The sequence below is a fragment of the Pyrgilauda ruficollis genome, unplaced genomic scaffold (genome assembly GCF_017590135.1).
Source record: "Pyrgilauda ruficollis isolate IOZ18807 unplaced genomic scaffold, ASM1759013v1 scaffold38, whole genome shotgun sequence".
Taxonomy (NCBI): Eukaryota; Metazoa; Chordata; class Aves; order Passeriformes; family Passeridae; genus Pyrgilauda; species Pyrgilauda ruficollis.
In genome coordinates, this window is record NW_024525267.1 from 8,706,051 (window position 1) to 8,728,443 (window position 22,393).

At 44.2% G+C, this 22,393-nt stretch overlaps 1 protein-coding gene across 1 annotated transcript in view; it reads left to right on the plus strand.

Moving 5' to 3' along the window:
• KCNH5 (potassium voltage-gated channel subfamily H member 5) overlaps positions 1–13,916 on the plus strand; it is a 147,891-nt gene extending 133,975 nt beyond the window's left edge. Inside the window, exon 11 of the mRNA XM_041476314.1 lies at positions 12,969–13,916. Coding sequence (XP_041332248.1) covers positions 12,969–13,916 — 948 coding nt within the window. The remainder of the gene's footprint in view (positions 1–12,968) is intronic.
• The last annotated feature ends 8,477 nt before the right edge of the window (positions 13,917–22,393 follow it).

Sequence of the window (22,393 nt, forward strand, 5' to 3'; positions counted from 1 at the left end):
GAGAGAGACCCCACACCCTCTCTGGACAACCTGTTCCAGTGCTCAGTCACTGCAGAGGAAAGATTTCCCTCAGGTTCAGGTGGAACTCCTGTGCATCAGTTTCTGCCCATTTTCTCCTGCTTGGCACCACTGAGAAAAGCCTGGCTTCATCCTCCTGGATCCTGCCTTTCTGCAGGGGGACACTGCTGTGGGACAAAAGGAGTCCTGGTGCCCTTTCCACCTGGTGTGACACAGGCAGGCCCTCACTTTTAGCCCCAAAAGGTCGGGTCCTTGACTGGAATCTAGAAGCAAATGGGAAAGAAACAAATGACTGCCCACCCACCAGTGTAAATCTGCTCTGGTTAGAAATACTGGAATGTTTTTCAGGTAGCTTGGGTCTGGAGTCTGTGACTCTTCCCCTAAATTGGTCTCTGTTACTTGCCCTGGTTGAGGTGAGGGATATGTGACAGTGACTGAGCAGCATGTTTTACCTCCCTGTTTTGTAATACAAGCTGGTGTCTTGGCTCTTCTAGGTACAGAGGCTGTCCCTTGTCCCTTCCATTTGTGTTTTTTAAATTATTTCTTCGTTTCTGACTTAGCACTTCCAAACAAAACTGATGGTGTTCCACACTGCGTGGCAATGGAAGTGCATTGTTCTAATTGAAGCTCCTGCTGTAAAAGCTTTTCAATAAATTAACAAAACCTTGAGAGTGATGAAGTCAACAGAGTAGCTGGTGGCACATTCCATATAAAACCAAGGTTTCTGAAAGCCAGGTGTAATGTCCTCAATGTCAGAAGCAAGGCTGATAGCAACGGGTGTTATTTTTTGTTGGGCCAGTGGTGTAGCTGGAAAAAAATCAAAAATCTTTCAGTTGCAAAATGCTTTTTCAGGTCTGAAGACTTCAGATTAAATTTCAGGCACTTTATAGTCTGGTACAGTAATATTTAAGTTAAAAAAGAAAGCCATAATGATTCCAATTAATTTAAATTTCCACTTAAAGCAGACAGCAGAGAGTAGTATATTTGGGGAACAATTTGCAATTCTTTTGCTGATGTATTACTTTGTAAATGGAGAGACTCTCTTAGGCATTTAGTGAGACCATTTAGTCTTCAGGCAAAAAGCAATAAGAGGCAAAAATGCAGAGAAGAAAACACAGATTCTGCAAATCCTCTGTGCCCGTGTTCTGTGTGGCTTTGTGCTGGGGATGTGCTGGAACACTGCACAAACAGGGCTGGCCAGAAGCCAAACATGAGGATTTTGATGCTTTTCATTGGAATAAAAGCACAACCTTTGTCACTAAATAAACAGAAATAGTTCTGCCTCCCTCCTCACCCCTCCTCCAACAAAAACCTGAGCAGCAGGAAGTTGTGCTGGTCTGGATTTAATTTCAGCAATTAACTGCAATTAAAGGTGAGCCCTTTCAATTATTTCAAATCCAGAACTCTACACACCAGACAGGACAGTGGTGAAAAAAAAGGTTGTTATTATACGAATACGGGGGTTTTTTTCACTTTTAAAAAATATATTTGTATGTTTAATCTTTTTGCAGTATGGATTTTCCTACTTTAGGGGCTTTAGGTTGGAAATCTTGTTTCCATCCCCCCAGCTTATCCACTGAACAGCTCAGTGACCCTGGGCCAGTGCTGCATGACCTCTCTGTGCCCTGTGCTGGCCTCTGGCACAAAAGGCAGCTACGTAAATCCAACTTCCTCCAATACAGGGAAAGGGGAGTGCTGGATTACTGCTGCATATTATTATTGATGATTGATTTCCTGCTTCAAGTTAAATCAGGCTGAAGAGCAACTTGTAAAGTCTTTTGGCACTTTTCCCCTGTTTCTTCAGTGTGCCCTGAGCTCAAACCACCCTGCTGTCATCTGGAGGCTTTGAACTGTGTTTCCCTCTCCCTGCCCAGGAGCGTGGCCCCCTCAGGAGATCCTGGGAGAGCTGAAGGCTGTTTTCTTCTTTTAATCATCTCTGGTAAAATGCAGAGACAGTGACTAATCTGCAGTACAGATGAGTGTGGATCAATTGGCAGTGCTGCTGACTGACATTTCATTAGGCCAGTGCCAATAGCAGATATTGATCCAGTGGCCAATCAATATAAGTTTGCAAGGACCCAGCCTGCCTGATGGAGTTGGGAGCTGTCCTGTGGAAGAGGAAGCTGTCTGGCAGTGAGCACAGGACCCCTCAGCTGGGCTGGGAGGCAGTGGGAAGCTCCCTCTGGGTCTCGAGCCCTGGGGTACCTGATGGTGATGTGCTGGAGGTGACAACGTGGTCGTAGTGCACCACGTGGTGCCACGTGTCACCATCTCCTTACATCAGTGGGCTCTCTGAAAGTCTCTGGTTGGGGTGGGTGGAGGCTGTCTTTGCTGGGATTCACTTCTACATGCAGTGAAAGATCTTGGGTCTAATGGGCTTGGGTTTTTAGCCACATGCAGGACTCCTCCTATCCCCTCTGTAAGTACCTCAGCTTCCCTTCTTGCAGGAGAAAGAAACGTCTGCAAAATGAAAAAAAAATCCTGTCAAGAGAAATCTGCTTTTCCCTCTGCCTCAATGCCAGACAAAGAAATAAGAGAAATATCTCCCTTGCCCTTTGCTCTCTAATAACTCCGTCCACAAGGAAGAAAAGAGAAAGGGGAAGGAAAGATGAATATGTGATACTCTCCATCAAGAGCACATCTACAAGTAGTTTACTCACCCACCAAATGACCAGTCCAGAGTAGACTTGTTTACATGGGAGGGTTGTTAGGGGGTGAAGGAAGGCGTGAGTTTAAATCCCAAAGTGGATGAACCTAACCAGTGAGAGGGAGCAGAGGTCCCCATAAGACACTGCTCAGTAACAGTTACACTGCAGCAGTCATACTCAGATTGTTCTCTGCTCAGTTTCCCCATGTTTAACCAACTCTGTGTGATATACAGAAAACAGATTAGACTCTGATTTAATGCATTACTTCAGCTTTCTGATCCAGTTTTGTCTTTTTATTGAGTTCAGTGTGGGATTTAGGGTCCTGAAAAGGAGTTAGAAGACTAAAACTGGGCTTCTTTGCTCCCAGTTGTGACAGGAGCCCAAGAGGAGCTGTGACTGTGGTCACAGTCCTTCTGAGGCCACACAGATCAATACTTCACTCTGCAACAGACTGACCCTAAACAAGGCCAAGCAGCAACAGACCCTGGTTGAAACCCATCATAAATTCATAAACAAAGTAGCCTTTCTGGTTTATTGATTGAAATGATTTTGTATGTGGAAGGAGCATTTTGCTCACTTGGATAGTATTGCAGAAATCATTCTGAATCTGTCTGCTCTGCAGCATGCTAAAGCATCTGCTGTTTGGTTACAGCAAAGAAAACAGAAAATGGTGAGTGAGAAAGCAGCAAAAATAAGTGATCAATTCCAACTCCAGAGTCTCATTTAAAAACAGTGGCAAAGCTCCCTACTTCCAAAGGTGCCCAGTGCCCTTCTTCAGCATCCTTTTCAGGCAGACAAACAGAGCCCGGCAGACATCAGACAATAGCTGAACCTGCAGCCACAGAAAGTCCATGAGTTGTTTTCCCCTGGGATATGAAAAGATGGAGGCATCGCTGGGCAGGAGGTGCTCAGGCCTGAGTGACTGAAAAAGCAGAAGAGGAAACCGAGCTGCTCTCAGATAACGCTCTTGTAGTTGGTGGAAAATGGTATAATTTTGCCAAGGGAGGAGAAGGTTTTGGCATTTCTTTTGGAAATCTGACTCCATAGCTCAGCCCACACTTGGCTGAACGTGTACTCACACCATTTAAAGAACCCATCAGGCCAGCTGAGTGATCTGACTGATCCTTCCTTGCAGAGTAGGTGTCAGTAGGTGTTAGTACCTTTAAACAGTCTGAGATTGATGTCTCAGGGGATGAGGACAGGACATCATGCAGCACTGTACTTCCATTGTGCACTGCCCTAAACATCTTAGGGTAGCAGTGCCCTGGGCCCTTGATCGTGAGCTGAAACCCTGAGGACACCTATGTGCATTTTTTCTGTGACTGGTTTTTTTAAATTAACTGCCTCAGTTTTGGCAACAGGCCAGCACAGTGACCTCTCTCTGCTGTCAGCCATGGGTCTTAGTCTCTCAGTTGTAAATAGTTAGCAGTGACAGAGGGATTTCTAGTTAATTGGGGAAATGAGGGCAGTGTTATTATCCTCTCTTTCACTGGGGGAGATGGAGACATGAAGAAGCAGAGTGATTTGTACAGGACTTCCCCCTTGGCTGAAGGTCAGGCCAGCAGGATAATCCATCCCTGTGAATCCCAGCCTGGTGCTCTGTGTGTTTGGCCACGATGGTCTGGGAATGTGACAAATGGGACTTGGATCTCTGCCCACTTCTCTCTTCTTTCTTCTTCCATCCAGACATGTTTTAAATGAAACCAGGATGACTTCAGGTCCATACCAAGTACGAAGTGGATGGGTCAGACTCTCAACCACTTTCTTCTTAATATTCATGCTTTTTCACAAATGCAGATCAGCCTAATTGGCTGCCAGCATGCACAGATGTCTCTCTGCAAGAGTTCTCAGGTGCTGTGAGAATTGATTGCGAACATGAAATGGAACCAGATTAAAATTTGACCTACAGTAATCAATTTCTAAACAGTAGGACAAGTAGTAAGGAGATGATGGAATTTCTGGACTTTGGAAATCAGTTATTGTCTGTTGTTGTGCTCTTCTGAAGGGTCTCTCCCTCATTACATGTCCTGATTTTTCTTTTGATGAGCAACTTGGGGGACAAAGATCTTTATTAAGTCATCATAAAAGAATGAGCCTCTCCCTTGCACATAAAATGCCACTAAATATCCCATAAAAGGGCTTTTTCAGCATCATGGAAATAATTCTCATTTCCTTGAAGCGACATCACTTTGTTACTTGGGTTGGAAATCTTCACATCTTTTGCAGGTCAATTCTATAGGTGCTTAGGAAGAATGGATGTGAATACAGTTTGTCCAAAGCAAAATTAAAATGTGCTTGGTAGGAAGCTTTTGCTGTAGCATGTTACTGTGTCTGTGAAGTCAGGATCAATGGAAATTTGCAGAAAGGCTATTATTTACTGTTTCTTTCAAGCAGCTGGAAGACTAACCTGCAGAAATCTTCTTTTCCTCCAAAATCCAGCATGAAAGACTGTTTAGTGAGACATCCCTATCCTGGAGATTAACTAATTGCTCAGCAGTCAGTCATTTTCACTGCACAGCCAAGGACAGTGATTCCTTTCTCACACGCAGATGGAGCAGTGGTTTAACACAAAACAGTTCCTGGGACAGGAGGATTAAGGGGAATTTACTGGAGAGCAATTAAAAGAGTTGTTAGAGCAGTTTGTTTTTGAGGCTGAATTTCACATCAAAGTGGAACTATCTGAGGAGTGTACAGAGCAGAAGAACAATAAAGCCATCATTTCAAACCATCTACTCTGCATCCTTGGAGTGCAGATTAATAAAGTGAGCTAAGAGTTTATGGAGATTTGCAGGAGTGAATTAGGGGAAGCAGCCTAAAGGCTTGTGTGGGGTCATTTCCTATTAATCCATTTCTATCTAGTCTTTCATAGTTTGACTTTTTAAATTTGCATTTTAATTAATGTAAACAAAAAAAGAAAAATTTTTTTAATATAATGGAAGTTTTTTGGGTTTTAAAAAAAGGTAATATCTGAAAAATAAGATTTAAAAGCATTTTAGCATCAGGTATTAGTAATGTCTTGGGAGCTTTCTGAAAAAGAAAATCTGAAAAATAAGATTTAAAAGCATTTTAACATGAAGTATTAATAGTGAACCTTGTTCTTTGGGACCTGCCTAGATTTTAAAAACACATTCATTTTGGAGCAAGCCTTTTCACCAAGGGTTACACATTAGGAATTGGGTTTGACTGGCCTAGTTTTCAGAATATCAGAAAAGAGGATCCCAGATATGCCCTGTTTTGACAGCTGAAGGCAACTAAAGGGGGCTAATCCTCAAGGACTGAGGGGTGAAGCATCCCAGACCCCCCTGAGCCCATCAGGGCAAAGGCCTGGGAAGGGTTTGCTGGGTTTGGCAGTGCTTGGTGCCAGAGGTGGGAGTGATCCGAGCAGGATCTGTCCTGCAGCACCTGGAGGGAGATGAGCTCTGCAGTGCAAAGGGGGGGTGTGCAGAACAGACACATCTCAGGTGGTCTCCAGTTTCCCAGGGGCTGTGGGAAGGGCATCTCCATTCCCCTGCTGGAAGGTTTTCCTGGGAAGTGTAGTGAGAATTGGGGGAAGGGATGGCATTCCTTTCCCTGCTGGTGCTTCATCCAGTTGGTCCATCTGATTTCCCACAAGCTCTCACTGAGAGCCACCAGTTTGGCAGGGTCTCCTGGGCAGTCGTGGCTTGTCCTCCCTCTGCAGCTTTTGGAAGAATAAAGTTTGTCTGTAAGGACTGGCTGGGCCCTGAGTCTGTGGGGAATTCATCCCGGCCAGGAGCTGGCAATCCCCCACCACACTGGGGTGGAAATAAAAACAGCACCAGATGAAGGGTGCACAACACACACACACAGAGAATAACTACAGGAGGCTTTTTTATACACTCTGCACCAAACCCTGACATTTGCACTGCCAGAGGTGGGGATTTGAATCCTGCCTCCCCACCATCCATGGAGGGTGTCTGCACAGAGGCGACAGGCACGGAGCTCCCTGTGCAGACACCAGGGACGAGCGGGCAGCTCAGGGTACAGCTTGTCTGACCTGCTTTAACATCCAGCTGCAGGTGAAATGACTCACACCTTCCAAGTGCCTTTGTCTTCCTCCGTCCGCTGTGCAGGGCTCCTGGAGGGTGAGTTCAGATGCAGACAGAGGCTTTGTAGTGAGCCCTCTTCCGAGTGTCTGTGCTCTGGAAATTGGGTGTATTTTATGGGGCAGGAAATGTATTTATGTATTATGTATTTTCAGGAGCAGGAAATAGCACACACGTCTGCGCTGGGGTATCCTGTGTCTAAATCCTGGATCTGACATAAATCTGCCTTCCACATTAGCATGAGGAAAATGGAAATTACTTTTGTACAGTGCACTCCACGATGTGAAAATTAATAGTATTTTTTGCAGACATCTTTATGGAAATTTATGTTGTACAGCCTTGTAGCATTATTTCCAAAGAAAATGAGATCTGTGTTATTGCAGTATTGGATATTGGTTATACCACTTAAAAATTTTAAAATCATTTGCCAGCTTAAGCTAAGCTTGTGTAATTTCAGGCCAAGGAGGCAAGGGAAGGCAGCTCTCCTATTTCCAAAAAAACCCAAAAAAGGCAAAAAGGCTTATATAAAAGGGTGCCAAAACCAACACACCTTGTGAGGACACTCTAAGTCCCTTTTTGTGTGGGAATTAGACATTCCTGGAGAAGGTGAACCAGCCCAAATCCTTCTGGTTGGATCTGACAGCTGGTGAAGGAGCTGCTGGGTGGGTCTCAGCCAACTGCAGTCCAGCTGCCAGCTCTGCAGTGTGGTTTAAGGAAGGGTGCATTTCCCTGCCTCCATCACTTGGGAAGGTCCAATTCACTTTTCTGCTCATTCCACTTGCTCCATCTGCAGTGTTTTTTCTTGTACAGCTCTGGACCTGTGCTGTCAGATGGGACCAGGTTAAAAAGAGCCCTCTGTTTCTTCAAATTTATTAACCTGGTTCAGACTTGATCTTGATTGCAACCTTAATGATTCTGTGATTCTATGATTATTATCTGACTGATCTCAGATGCCTTCTAAGAAGTTGCTGTAATAAATAGGAACAAAAATACAGGACAAATCTGCACAAATGCATTGGGTTGTGAATAATCAGTTGCAAGGGAGATGAGGCTTCTACAAGACATCGAATCAGACAAGATAATTGCCCCTGAAACAAACTTTCAAGAGATGATCAGCACTGCCATCAGCCTGGTCTGTGCTTTAATGAGAGTGACCTGTGGTTACTGAGTGGATGTAGCTGCGGGGACTGAAGTGTGGTGTTCCTGCTGCAGAAATGTCCAGTGAGCTGAGTCAAACCAATTCTCCAAGGACAGGGTCTTCACACTGTGAAAATCTTTGCTTTTTGATGGCTTTGTGTGGCTCTCCCTCCCTCCTTGCCTCTCTCCCCCACAGTCAGTGCACACACCTGCATCCATCACCATGACAACTGTGTTCCCTTTGGATCCATGGCTGTCCCTTTCTGTGGGTTTCTGTGGAGAGGAGCAGGCACACATTGAACACCACTAACAACAGCGTGGGGTGTTCAGGCACAGGACAGGATGATCTCTGGTCAAACACCTTTTTATGAACTCACTGTAATTCTTCAAGACTTTTACCAGTTCTGTAATCCCTGCACGTACCTGCCTTGGAGTCACTTATTAAGGGATCTTTGTGCAGATCTCTTGTATGGAGCAAGGTCATGGAGGGATGATTTCCACAGAAAAAGACAGCAGACAAGGGATGCATTTCAAAGCACCTGAAAAGGCCACAGCTTTACTCTTTAATTCAGTGTGTGTGTCTCAGCTTTGAGCTGACTCCTCATTGCTGCTGCCCTCATCTGTACTTGTTTTTAGGGCTGGTTATACAAGCTGGCACCTCGCAGGAGCTGCTCCAGCAGTGACAAATCCATTGCCAGTACCTGTGGTAGGGTCCCCTTTTGGAAGGGACAGAGTTCACACTCACATGAGTTACCTCTTGGTATGGAAGGGAGGGAAAGGAGCCTGAGGTTGAGATCAGAGAATCTCAAATTGCTGTTTTCTTCTCCGTGCCTGCCTCATAAATAACTTGAGTATTTCAGTCCCCATGGCTGAATGTCAGTTAACTTCTGCTTCCTTTTTGGAAGCTCAGTAATTAATGTCATCTCTGTTGCCCCTTCTTCCCAAAATAAATACGCTAAAAGAAACCCAGGAACCTGGTCCCATGGGACAAATTTGTGCTACATGGAAGAGTCTTTCAGAATCTGATCCATAAAGGAAATTAAGTCCTGCACCTAAGGTCTGTTACATTAATGAATTTAGAACTTGGTGTGAGACAGGAGTGTGGCTCTTTACTCTTTGAGATACTCTATACATACTCAATTCAGCTTCTTCTGATTAACTCTTCTGAAAATTGTCATTGTTCTTGGGACATACACTTGGGCAGGCCTATGTGTAACTTCTCTGAGAAGGGTCAGGGACAAATTAAATAGCTCATCCAATTTAAGATTTCAAAATAATGCTCTCCCAATCTCAGAGAAATGTCAGATTGCATGAGATGTTTTTCAATTCTTATTTATAAAGAAAAAAATCTGGTTAAAGTTATTAGACATTAATAGAATTAAGTTTCCATGTAAACATTTGTAAATGTAAACACATTTTAACTATTCTGGTTTAGTTTAAACCACTGTGGAAGCAGATTAAATCCAGCCACATGAAAAATCTCCTAATATGGAAAAAATTGGTAATGAAAAAAAACTATTGCTCTGTTAGTGCTAGAATTAACTTTTTTTTTTTCTTCAGTTCTTTGTCTGTGTAAGATCTTTCTTTTCTTTTACTAGTACATATTCTGCTGCTCTCAAGTACTGCTGACCAAAACTAGATCCTTGCTGTGCTAGGTGTGCATCTTCCTACGTTGAGGGGAAGGAAGAGGGGGAAGTTCTCCATGGGGTGAAATGATTTCCTTGGCAGAGTAGTTCAGTGGGAGAGTGAGGACCAACACCTGAGTCTCCATCCGAAGTGCCATTATCCCACAGGGTCAGTTGGGCTGTGAGGGTCTGTTTGGCTATGCATTTCAGAGTGAAAAAGAAAATAACAAACAGCTATGAACACATGCAGGTTCCATGAGAAAGCCAAAGGGGGAGTAGGCTCAGGGCTGTGCATCAGCCCACCTTTGCCTTTGGAAATAGGGCTCCACTGAAGTAGATCAGTCCTGAATCCTTGACTCTCAGCTAACCCCTGGATTTCTGACTCCCTGGGCCTTTTCTGCACTAATCAGCACGTGGCAGATCTGCTTCTTCAAAGGATATGCCCAGAACCAGGCTGGAGCATTTTCTGTCCCAAGAGAAGAAAAGGGAAATAACTAATTGAAGAGCTCTTGTGTCCTGCAAGAAGCTGAGAGAACGTGTTCTGAGGAGGTGACAGCATGGCTTTGGGTGTGTGTCTTCTCCACTGCATGGGCATAAAGTAGGGGTAAAGTTCATGGCTGTGAGTGGTGAGTGGGTGCTTGGCCTCACACAGCAGAACCGATTTTCATTGTGTAGCTGATGGCATTTGCCACCGTGGCCACCATCCCTTTCTGCTGTTCCCAAAGTGTTTGCTCTCCTCTGAGTCACAGCAGCACTCAGGCTCAGACCCCCCTGCCACTGAGCTCAACCCATCCAAATGACACCTGGCCAAGTGTTTCTGGGGCAAAAAAGCTTCACAGTCATTTCCTGACTTTTATAAGGACACACTTCAGGAGTATGAGGTAAAGGTGGTGTCAGATTAAAGAGGTTTTTGCTTTTCTTCTGCCAAACCCAGCAGCAGCAGTCACTGGTAATTATATTCTGTGCAGGGAGATGACCTCTGTCTGGGGAGGGTTTGAACTGAGTCTAGAAGAGGGATAAAAGAGCCAAGATTGGACTGGGGGAGAAAGGGAGGTGAAGGTAATTTTCAGTGAAGTGCAAGCTTTGGAAGAGGAATCAGAAACTGCTGCTGTGGTCCTTGTTGTTGTCATTCTGGTTATTGTAAACATGCAGTGGGACAGAAGTTGTCAGCATTGCCTCCTGCCTTTCCCAATGGCACATCCAGTGCCACACTGGCCAGGGAGGTGCCGTGGGCTCGTGCCAGGCTGTCGGAGCTGCCTCCCTTCAGCATCCCCCAGTGCCTCTGGACAGCAGCTGCCAGGCACAGGCTGCCTGCAGGAGAGCAGGGTGCTCCAGCTGTGAAACGGAGTTGTGGCCAGAAAGCAGGGGAATCATGGAAACATAGAACAGTTTGGGTTGAAAGGGACATTTAAAGATCATCCGTTTCCAACCCCCTGCTCTGTGCAGAGACACCTTCCACTTTCTCAGGTTGCTCCAAGCCCCATCCAACCTGGCCTGGAACACTGCCAGGGATGGGGCAGCCACAGTTTCTCTGATCAACCTGTGTCAGTGCCTCACCACCCTCACAGTAAATAATTTCTTCCTAGCAGCCAGTCTAAACCTACTCTCATTTTAAAGCCATTCCCCCTTTGTCCTGTCCCTGCACAACCTTTTAAAGCATTGGGTAGAGGATGTTTCTCCTACTGCAGATGTTTCTAGGGACATAGCACAAGGCAGAGCAGCACAGCAGAGGAACCAGCCATGTCCCCTGAGACACCCCTTGGGGACACATCCTTGCAGCTGGTTGCTTTCACTGTTGCATCTTCTGCCAGAGGTGCTGCGCTGCCCTCGGGGGCAAGAGTGGCACAAACAAAACATCACACACAGCCCACCTTCCAAATGTGCCTTTAGAGAGCGTGGCTTCAGTTAAATGTGATCACTCAATTTTGAATCACGGGCAGTTTCTCTTGCCATTGTTTGCTCTGGAGAGTGGCCTGAGAGAGAGAGAGAGAGAGAGAGAGAGTAACTCCATGAAGGCAGCTGCTAATGAAAGGGAGCCTCCAAATGAGGGAATGTGTCACTGCATCTAGGTCAGAGTAGTCAGATTAAAGTAACTTCCATGTTTGTCCCTTAGTTTTGTTTATATTTTTTTTAACTGGGCTTCTAATAAGCAAGTTAACCAAATTATTATGAGCAGCTGTGTCTATCAGTAGTAGGCAAGGAGATATCTGCTGCATTTGAAAGCTCTCTAATGAAGCTTTGAAGTCCAGCTCATCCCAGATGCATGCAGTGAAGGATCTGTAGACATCGTGGCACTTCTCTGCTGACTACTGAAGATGTGAGACTTGAAAGTAAATAGATTGTCAAATATGGATACTCATGTTGATATTTCAAAAGCCTACAGCTGACTGACAGGGTTTTATTTGTGTATTTCTAGGGCTTTGTTTTCCTTTTCTTACCACACTATCCCCTCACAGTCCATATTTGTATTTAATCACAGGCTGCTTTTCACAGTGTTGTCAAACAGAGAACCAGTTTCCCAGATTCCCAGTCCCACATTCAAGAAAACTGGATGAACCTAAAAATAAAAATTAAAAAAAAAATCATATGAGTAACATGCAGAAAATCAACAAAAAGATTTTGGTCTGTGGATCCTCCCTCAGCTTGAGGCTCAAATTCCTTTTTTTGTAGCAGCCTGAGACATGCTGCTGAGTGAAATAACTCAGCATAAATGGCATGGCATGATGAGATGGTGGATATTGCTGGGATTTAGAGCCACACACAGCCCTGTTACGCTGCTTCTCCATGGTGCTTCCAGTTCACCTACACTTATTAGACACACTAATTCTGCAGTAAACACTTGTAAAGTGTGTGAAGCCACACATGTGGCCCATGGGGAACCTAATTGCACCCTCCAACACTCCTAAAAAACCCTAACCTTAACAGCAAAACCAAAAAGTATTGAGCAAACTGGGATTTTCCACCCTCTGGAAGGGTGTGTGCATTGAATTTATCTTGCAGCTACGTAGTCCCTGCTGAATTACTGTTTCCTTTTGATCTGTACTAAAGATAGTGACAGAGCAGCTATGAGTGTGAGTAATGGGTAGGTTGGCATCACAGTATTTGGGTTCTTTGTCAATGGCTTTCTTCTCTTTGTTCGGTTTCTTTCCTCCTGTTGGTGCTGGGATGTTTTTAGTTCTTCAACTAGTAGTATCTTCTGCATCAAGAAAAAAGGTGAAACCCACTTTTATTATATCCTGTTAAGAAAGTGTGTGTGTGTATATGTACATAACCTATCTATAGTGGTTAACCTTGAGGTTGCTGTGTCTTGATCAGCTCCATTTGAATTCACTACAAAAAATTAAGATGGAAAGGAAGATCAGAATTAAGAATAAAGAGAGAAATGGCTGTTCTCAAGACTTTTTACCCATCTCAAATTAATAATTTCCTGCAGTATCCTTTGGTTCCTGACTCTGTTGTGGATTTATCCCCCACAGATCATTTTCAGGAAGATCAGCGATGTCAAGAAGGAGGAAGAGGAGCGCCTGCGCCAGAAGAATGAGGTGACCCTGAGCATCCCTGTGGACCACCCCGTGCGGAAACTCTTCCAGAAATTCAAGCAGCAGAAGGAGATGCGCAACCAAGGCTCGACCCACATCGACCCCGAGCGGAACCAGCTGCAGGTGGAAAGCAGGAGCGTGCAGAACGGGGCCTCCATCACGGGCACCAGCGTGGTCACCGTGTCCCAGATCACGCCCATCCAGACCACCCTGGCCTACATGAAAACCAGCGAGGCCGTGAAGCAGAACAACCGCGACGTGATGGAGCTGAAGCCAAACACAAACGGAGAGCAGAAATGCCTGAAAGTGAACAGCCCCATGCGGATGAAAAACGGGAACGGGAAAGGCTGGCTGCGGCTGAAGAACACCATGGGCGCCCACGAGGAGAAGAAGGAGGACTGGAACAACGTCACAAAGGCCGAGTCCATGGGGTTGCTGTCCGACGACCCCAAGTCCAATGACTCGGAGAACGGTGTAAATAAAAACCCGCTGAGGAAAACAGACTCTTGTGACAGTGGAATAACAAAAAGTGACCTTCGCTTGGATAAAGCTGGTGAGACTCGCAGCCCCCTGGAGCACAGCCCCATCCAGGCGGATGCTAGGTGTCCTTTCTACCCCATTCCTGAGCAGGCCTTACAAACCACGCTGCAGGAAGTCAAGCACGAACTCAAAGAAGATATCCAGCTGCTAAGCAGTAGGATGGCTGCCCTTGAGAAGCAGGTGGCAGAAATTTTAAAAATATTGTCTGAAAAGAACGTATCTCAGCTCTCTTCCCCCAAGTCTCATTTATCACCCCAGTCCCCTCCCCAGATACCCTGTCAGGATATTTTTAGTGTTTCAAGGCCTGCATCACCTGAATCTGAAAAAGATGAAATCCACTTTTAGCATATACCTATGTGTATATATGTATACAGTATATATGCAGAGGTGTATATATACCTTTATACATATATATATAAAAATGTGTGTGTATACGGTAAATATATATACATATATATTTTCACTTGCATCCAATATGACTTGAACACACCAAGGATTTTGATATGTAAATATTGCATGTCCAGCTGGATTCTGGCCTGCCAAAGAAAGCAATTATTAACATAGATATTGCTTGTATAATATGCAGTTGACTGCATGCACACTTTACATTTATTTATAATCTCTATTATGTAATAAAAGAATGACTTTTGTTTAACAAAGGCAATGTACTATTTAAAGAATCAGGGTCTAACCTGCCAATATTGCCATGACAGTTTTGATCTCAGGCTGGGTGAATTGAGCTTTTATTTCCTCACTGTCTTTTCTGCCGAGTTAAACAGTAGATTACTATGACGTGAAGGACACGTTCAGACTCCTGTTAGTATTGTTTCCTGGTATCATTCCATGAAAATATACTGTATATTTGGTGATGATTTCCCCTACTCCTCCTAAAGGGAGGGCTCAGCTCAGTGGGCAGGGAAGGGCACCGTGCCTGGTGCTAGGGTGGATCACTGGAATTTATTTGTGTGGGTATTGTGCATGCACAGCCTTTTATTTCAAGTATCCTCCTGCTCTTTTAACATCGTAAGTAAGAAATAATAATAATAATAATAAGAATAACAGTGGTGATTTATGTAACAAAATGAAACTAACAGAAACTCTCTCAGTTGCACTCCCTGAGTGTTTGGGGGTAACTTCTTTCTTGAAAGCCTCCTTTTACTGATGCCATTTTTACTGAACTGTTAGAGTAACATTATGTAAATTCTCTTTGCAGCCCTCAGTGGTGGTGTCCGGTTCTGTCAGTATCTTCATTAGCATGTCCCATTTTTGTGGGGTTGAGGTTGCTCTCCCACTGTCTCCCCTATTGCCCCTGGCAGAAAGACTTTGCACAAGGTCTGAGCAAGGGAGAGAACATTCATAGTTCAGCTTCTTGGGAACCATGGGAGCAAGTTTGAAAGCCTGAAGTTAAAAGGCTGCAGTAAATCCCCCTCCACTCTCTTTCATGAGGACATTTGTTAGTCTGCAGCTGCCTTTAGAAAGAGATAAAATAACTGGTCAGGATGTAGTTCTCTTTAGTCCAAGGTGCTTGGATGCTGATGTGTGGGTAGGAGAGCGGTGGGTGTGTTGGGGGGATGGAGCCCTGCCTGGAATGCTGCTCCTGCCTTGGGCTCCTGGAGGTTTCAGTGCATGGAGGGGCCACGTTTTGGGAGCAGGCTTGCAGTGCCCACACACACTGAGTCCCTCAGGTCAGAGGTGTCAGAGGCTCTGTCCCTCCTCTTAGCTGACTCCCGTCGGCATCTCCCAGCCTTGGGCTGTGCTCAGACCCCCTCCGCACTCCTGGGCTGGAGCTGCTGGATTTGCAGGGCTGCAGCAGGACAGGCTTTGTGCTGGATCTTGTTTGATCTCCTGTTTGGAGCTGGACTTTTGGACTCTGCCCCTGAGTTTGGTGAGGGTTTTTGCCTCTCAATTTGCACTGGTTTAAATCCAGGTACACAAGATGCATAGCAGAAATTGCCATTGCAGCTTCAGAGATGTTACCTGGTGTAGTTTGAGGCCAGCCCAGCAGAGCACAGTGGCTCCTTCAGAGAGGGATTCCCCCTGGCTCCGGCTTAAATGGCCTCTTGTATCAAGATCCTGTGTTTTCAAAAGTGCCTGGAGTAAAACATGTATGTACCACAAGGCATCACTATGAATCAGGTATATCAAATACCTGGGTATAATTAGTGAGCATTCTAAACACACACCAGTATTAGATCCATCTTTTAGCATTAGAAAACTAGACTAAGTGAAATCACTTCCTGAAAAACTAACAAAATCCTTAAAGCCCAAACAAACCATCATTTGCTCTAGTGGCAATTAGGAATCTACATCTTAGGGTGAACATATCTTCAACTGTGAAATGCAAACCCATAGAGCTCCAAAAACTCATAAGAAAGCCAGAGAAGTCGTTGCTTCTGTTGTGTCAACTCGTGGAGGCTTTTTGGGAGATGATAGTTTTTTCTGTCCTGTTTCTGCTCCTTTCTTTAGGAAATTAGAGGTACCAAAAAAAAAAAAAAAAAAAAAAAAAGGGGAGGGGGGAAAGAACAAAAAGCCACAGTAGGGGACAGGTCTTCCCAAAGTCTGGTGATCAGGTCACCTGCTCATTTTAGTTCTCTGCAGCTGCAGTTGCCTCTGTCAGAATTTTCAGCTGTGTTTTGCAGCTGCTGTTCTGACACAAGTGCAAATCCATGACTCTGCAGCCATGGTTTGGACTGCAAGAACACCCTGCACCTGCAAACAACACAACTTCCCATTCTTGTGATAAGTTCTACCCTGGGACTCTGAAAGAATGGGGGGGTTATGGGGTTAGGGAGTTACAAGATTGCTGCAGGAGTCTGCACAGACCTTGTGGGTACAGTTTAAGTGCCAAGATGTCAAGTGTTGAATGTTCTTGCCTGACTTGGTCTGCTGGTTAAGACAGACACACAGCCACTGCCCAGGGCTGCCTGGTGAATAGCTGAGCCACACAGGCTCAGTCTGGGGGCCAGACTTTGTTAAAATGCCTGGAATGCATGAACCTGCCATGAAGTGATGCTGTAAAAGAGACAGCAGGATAATGGGGGTTGGCTTTGTTAGAAAGCTTTAGCCTTAATGGCATTCCTCTGCCTTTGTGACAGGCTGCTTTTCTTTCTCTATGACTGATATCAATTCTAGGTAGAACTGCATGGCATGCAAAGGGATCTCTGTTTAGGTTTATCTTGCAAGTCAGGTGTAACTTTGTGCCACTTTACAATGAGAGAATGTGTTAACAGGATTGGTCTGACCTTGAAAATCATTTGGGCAGGCCCAGAATGTCTATTACAGTTAAAGTACAGCTTGAGTGGTTCAAATATGTAGTGAGTGGCTAAATAGTGTAAAATACCAAGTCCATGAAACAAATACAGTGTCTCCAGGTCTATTTCTGGTGCTGCTTTGACTCTGATATCCCAGCCCTGTCCACTGCAAGTTCAGTGGAACCAGCTTGTACCTTGCACAAAGCAGTGGAGTGATGGGTGCCCTGCAGGCACAGCCTGTGCCTGGGCTGTCCCAGGCTCTGTGTGCTGGGAGGCTCAGTTTGTGGGGCTGGCTGTGGCTGGTGCAATTCTGAAGGACTTTGCCTCCAAAATCCATGTTGGGAGCATTCCATGTTGGTTCGGGGAGTCGTCAGCAGTTCTTCTCCTGTCCCCTCATGTTGTGCATGATGTGATGAGTGACTGGGGCTTTCCTTCTCTGTTAAAAAGCATGATTCCCAGTCCTGTAGTTCAGGCTGGACTGAAAACAACCACCTGTAGTGATTAAGTGCAATAAGGACAGCAACGTGTCACTTCCACCCAGGCCAGTGCTCAAGCAGTGACACACCATGAGGAGGGAGCTCTTGGCTGCATGCTTTCCTTTCCTTTCCTGTAAGAGCTCAAAACCTGTACAGATGTTCCTGCCAGATGCTGGGAACAGCATCCTTAGCACCTACCCTGTGCTTTGTGTGTCCAAAGCATTTTACCTGCACTCGAGTGGATTTTATCTTTCTGGACTTTGGGATAGAAATAAAACATGTACAGAAAATGTGTACAGAGAAGTAAACACTTCCCAAAGCAAATGAACTAGAGTACTTTTAATAGCTTCTTTTGTGTAATGTTGCATATAAGAGATAGAACAGCACTTCAGGATAATTACTGAGAAAAAAAATATTGTTGTAGTGAGGATTCAGTTCTTCTGAATTTGTATTTGTAAATCTTTTTTTTTCTCTGTCTTTGCCAGGGCACGGGGGTTAGAGCAGAGCTGATTCTGGAAGTGACAAACTTTAGCTTTGTCCATTTTTCTTTTCTATGTTCTGCAGAAGTAGCACACTCTGGGGGCTTGATGCTGCACCAAGTCTGGGCTCATTGCTAGACTCAAGTTCAGTCTTCATTTATCACCACATGGAGAGTAACCCTGTTGCACAGGTGTGAAGGCTGAATCTGATAATCAGATCAGACTTTAATATGTATTTTGGATCCCAGGACAGTTTCAGAGGACTGGAAGCTGCAGAAATAATGTTGTACTTCTTGCAAGGCCAAGAGCAGTTGCCCTGGAAGTAACTGAGACCATTCCACAGATGTCATCATTGCCTGGGTCAGAAAACAGATGTTGTGCTCATGAAATAGCTTAGAGGCTTTTGGGGGAAAAAGATGTCCTGAACTGGAAGGGAAAACAAAAAAAAAAAGCCAAAGGTTTAATATGGACTTTGGGAGTGAGGATATAGAGGGATATATTGTGAGAATTTGCACTTTTTTTTTACTTGGATTTTGAGCATTTAGAAAACCCAAGCCTATCTTTTTGGATATCAGAATTGGACAGATTGACTCTTAAAAAAAAAATGCTTTTTTCCCTAACTGAGGTGGTGTCAAAGTGATACCTGGTTTATTTTAAAAAAAAGGTTTTCAAATACCATTTTCCTGCAGAGGAGGGTTTGAATGGGTTTTGCTAACATTGCTCTTAATAGGCTGTAGAAGGAAAAGTTTGATCCATCTAGATTTCCACATCTGGGAATATCTTTTATAACTCTCCCCTAATTTTTTTTGGTGCAAGCAGATAACACAATCTCTACATGTTTTATTTGGTTTAATATACTATGGTGCATTTTCAAATGAAATATGTTCTTAAAGCAAAGTGCTGAATGGAGCTAAAACTGACAAAAAGTCCACATTTCTTCTGGCAGAGAAGCAGTGAATGTTCTTACTGACATAAAGAATATTGTGCAAAGATCAGTGCTGTGATATCTAACAAATGACAAACAAACTAAAATCATCCTTACTGAGGGTGCTTTTAGCCAGGCAGAAAATTGACCTTGTAGAGCACAGTGGGACAAGAAGGCACATATTGATTTTGTATACTCAAATAGCAGGAGCATTTAAAAAGAATTTGACAAGGCCATGCTGAATAATTTGTATTTATTTCTTACATTATGTTAATCAGCCCCCTGATGCATGGCATGTGGAACCAGGAATCTGAGGCAGTATTCTCACAAACGTTTTTATCTGTTTTCTATAAAGCAGATAAGTTCTTTTGTTTGTTATTTTCTTCTCAGAGATGCAAGCTTGTTTGGCCCACAGTCTGAGACTACTGGTGTGCACCAACTCTGTGTCTGGCTGTCTGCCATGAATACATCAATTAGCCTTAATTAAAAGCCCTATAAAAAGGATTTTGTGCTAGGTTGGGCTCAGCTCTCCCTGCTGTAGGACAGGATGAGGCTGGCAGACGTTTCTGGGGTGACATCTGTGGGACAGGAAAGTCCATTAAAGGATATTTAAAAATACGCTGTTAGGGGAAAATGTGGGCTTCAGGAGAGCCAAAGCTCTTCCAGTATCCCAAAAATCTGTTACAAAGAGGAATTATTACATTATCTGAATTATGTAGCATCAGTGTATGGACTCTGTATTTGCAGCTGGCCCTGCAATGAACAGAGGGCATTGGACCAAGTGATTTACAGAAAGCCCCAAGTTCTGTTTTATCATTTGGTGATTCTGTAGATTTTAATAGCACAAACAGGAGGTAAAATTTGAAGGTTTTTAGTTATGTCCTATTTTTTTCTGGTTTTCAGTTTAAATGCCATGCGGAGGAGCATGTTGCCAATTTTCAAGATAATAGCTGTGAGAGCCAATACTCATCAAACAGAGAAATCTGGCATATTCTAAAACTATGGCATATAAATAAATTAAGCATTTAGTCAGGGATCAGCTAAAATCCACCCTTGGTGCCAAACACTGAGAACAATGTCTCAGTGACTGTGCAGTTTCTGGAAGCAGTGGGCTGATATGGATACAGCAACAACACCCACACCCTCTTCCAGTGAAGGGTGATTACAGTGCCTGAAAATGCCATCAAAATATCAATAGCATTTGAGCTGGTTTTCAGTGCTGCCCTGGCAGACGTGCACATCCAAGGCTGTAGGAAATGTGCAGGTTTTCATTAGTGGCTGGATCTGGAGGTGATTTTAATCCCTCTGGATTTTCATCCCTCTGGATTCAGCCTCCTCCTCTCATGGAGTGTGGACACCATTGATGAAAAGACCTGGGCTTGTCCAGAGGATCTGGGGACATCCATGGGGTCTGAGCACATTCCTAGGGTCTGCCCAAGCCCCATTCCCAGGCTTATTCCCTGCTTGTCGAGGCACATTCAAAGGTTTACGCCTGGCTCTGTTATTAGATGTTTTCCCAGACTCTGTAACCTCCTCAGTCTCTATGGTGGCTCACAGGGTTGCTCACAAAATCCTTCCCAATCTGTGGCTTAGCAACAAGTCTCCAAATTAAACAGGAATAATAGGGCAAGGCTTCTGCCATTCTCAGGGCATTATTTTATTAGGCAAACCTTCATTTTTATTTTATTTTGTATTATTTTATTTTATTTTGCATTATTTTATTTTATTATTTTATTTTCTGCCCCTTTTGTACACTCTTGAGCTGCACTCTGAGTGTTCCATAGAATGGCAGACTGGAGTGTTTGTGGGTTTTAATGAGCCACTTTGAGAAGGGGAACTGGAGTGAGACACCAGCTTCTGCCATGTGTGTGACCATTCCTACTCCAGTTACACTTTGGGTGAACTTCAGCCCTAGGAGCAATTTGAACCAGTGCCATGCAGTGATAGTAGAATTTCTCTGTATTTCCTCAGGCAAACTAGGGCTCTGCTCAGCTTCTCCACGTGTCCTGTGCCAAGGACATGTGGGTACTTTCCTGTTCTGGACTTGTTTTCAGTAGAGTTTCCTGACATGTTCCACCTCTTTTCTCTGCCACCACTTTTATTTCCTAGAAAAAGGAAAAAAAAAAAAAAGTATTTTCTGACTAATCATTGGGATTCACTTGCATCCAAGGCTGCTGCCAGGACCATTAGTTGGAGGTCACAGTTCAGTTTGTAAATTGGGTGTCTTATCTGAGCTCTCATGGAAAAAGGCATTTTTTTTGTCTATAGGAAAACAAAATTTCTGCTCTGCTTCTAATTAGTCCTCTGTTGTCCCTGCAGGATTAATTACTGCCTTCTTCACTCAAATCATCAAATGCTATTTGGCAACAGCTGCTTTTTTTTTTTTTTTTTTTTTTCAAATTTTATTTTAGGTATAATTAGGAGTCCTGGCATTACAAACAAGTTCAGTCAGGTTGTACCTTAAAATTTCAGAGCTGAAATATCACCTCAGCCAGTAGTTTATACCCAGTTTTTGAATACCAACAACCCCCCTGCACTCAGTGCATGTTCAGAGCTCATCCCTTTGGGGTCATCACGAGGTGAGTGTGAACATCCTTCTCCTGAAATGAATCACAGAAGGGGTTTCTGCATATTCTGCAGGATCTTCCCACAATGGGACTTTTAGAAAAGGATTATGGGTGCAAGGATGCAATGGCACCTCCCAGCTCTTCCTGCTGCCTGTTGATGGTCTGTAGATTCCCAGACACATCTCTTTTCTATTTAAAGGGAGGGCTGAGGGCCACCAACTGCCTAATTCTATCAAGTAGTAAATTGAATTTATTGGGTGAGAGAGGCAGTAGCCAGCAATAAGGTAGGATTTGGGTTTCAAAAATCTGCCTGGTGGGAATTGGGCAAGCTACCAGAAAGACCATAAAGGATTTATCTGGCAAGACATGCCAAAGGAATGCTTAACTTGTGAGCAGGAGAATTTATTGATACCAGTGGAAAAGCTCATTAGCGTTGAAGTGCAAAGCAGGTCTGTAAATGTTCCTTTCAGCTGCCCCAATCAAATCCCTGCACTCAGACAAGGGGAGCTGTGGCTCCTTTCTGTGGAGGGTACAACTGGCTAATGAGCTTTCCCAGAAAACTTGCACACAAACCATGTTTTCTCAAATGTAAGAGTTGGCACTATTGCACTTCCATGGGCACATTTCACAGCTGACCTCAGTGTCAGCCTCCCCCTGCCCCTGGTTTCACAGGGATGCAGAGATGCTCCTAGAGCTGGTGCTGCAGCATTTCTCCTAGGGCAGCTTTGTTCTCCCCCTTACTTGCTGATTGTGGATGATTTGCCCTTTAAGAGATCTGCAGCCCTGTAAGGATGTGGGGCAGCTTGTGGGGCTGCTAGCAGAGGTAAAAGTTCACCATATCTTGTCTGGAAAACATGCCAGCCGTAAAAATACTCCTGCTAACAGTTTAAAGCTCCAATGCATTATCAGCCCAGTTTATGTAACAAAATCCCATTAGTACTGCCAACCACCCTCACATGAATTAGGACATGATGTGCTTCATAAACCTTACATACCTATTGACTGTTCTTCTGCATAGAGACTTGCCTGGGCTTTTATGTGCAGGTGTAGCTGTGTATCTTGAGTTAATTTTTGTGTTTTGAAAGCTACATAATATGAAGCAGGATGTTTTCCACAATGAAATG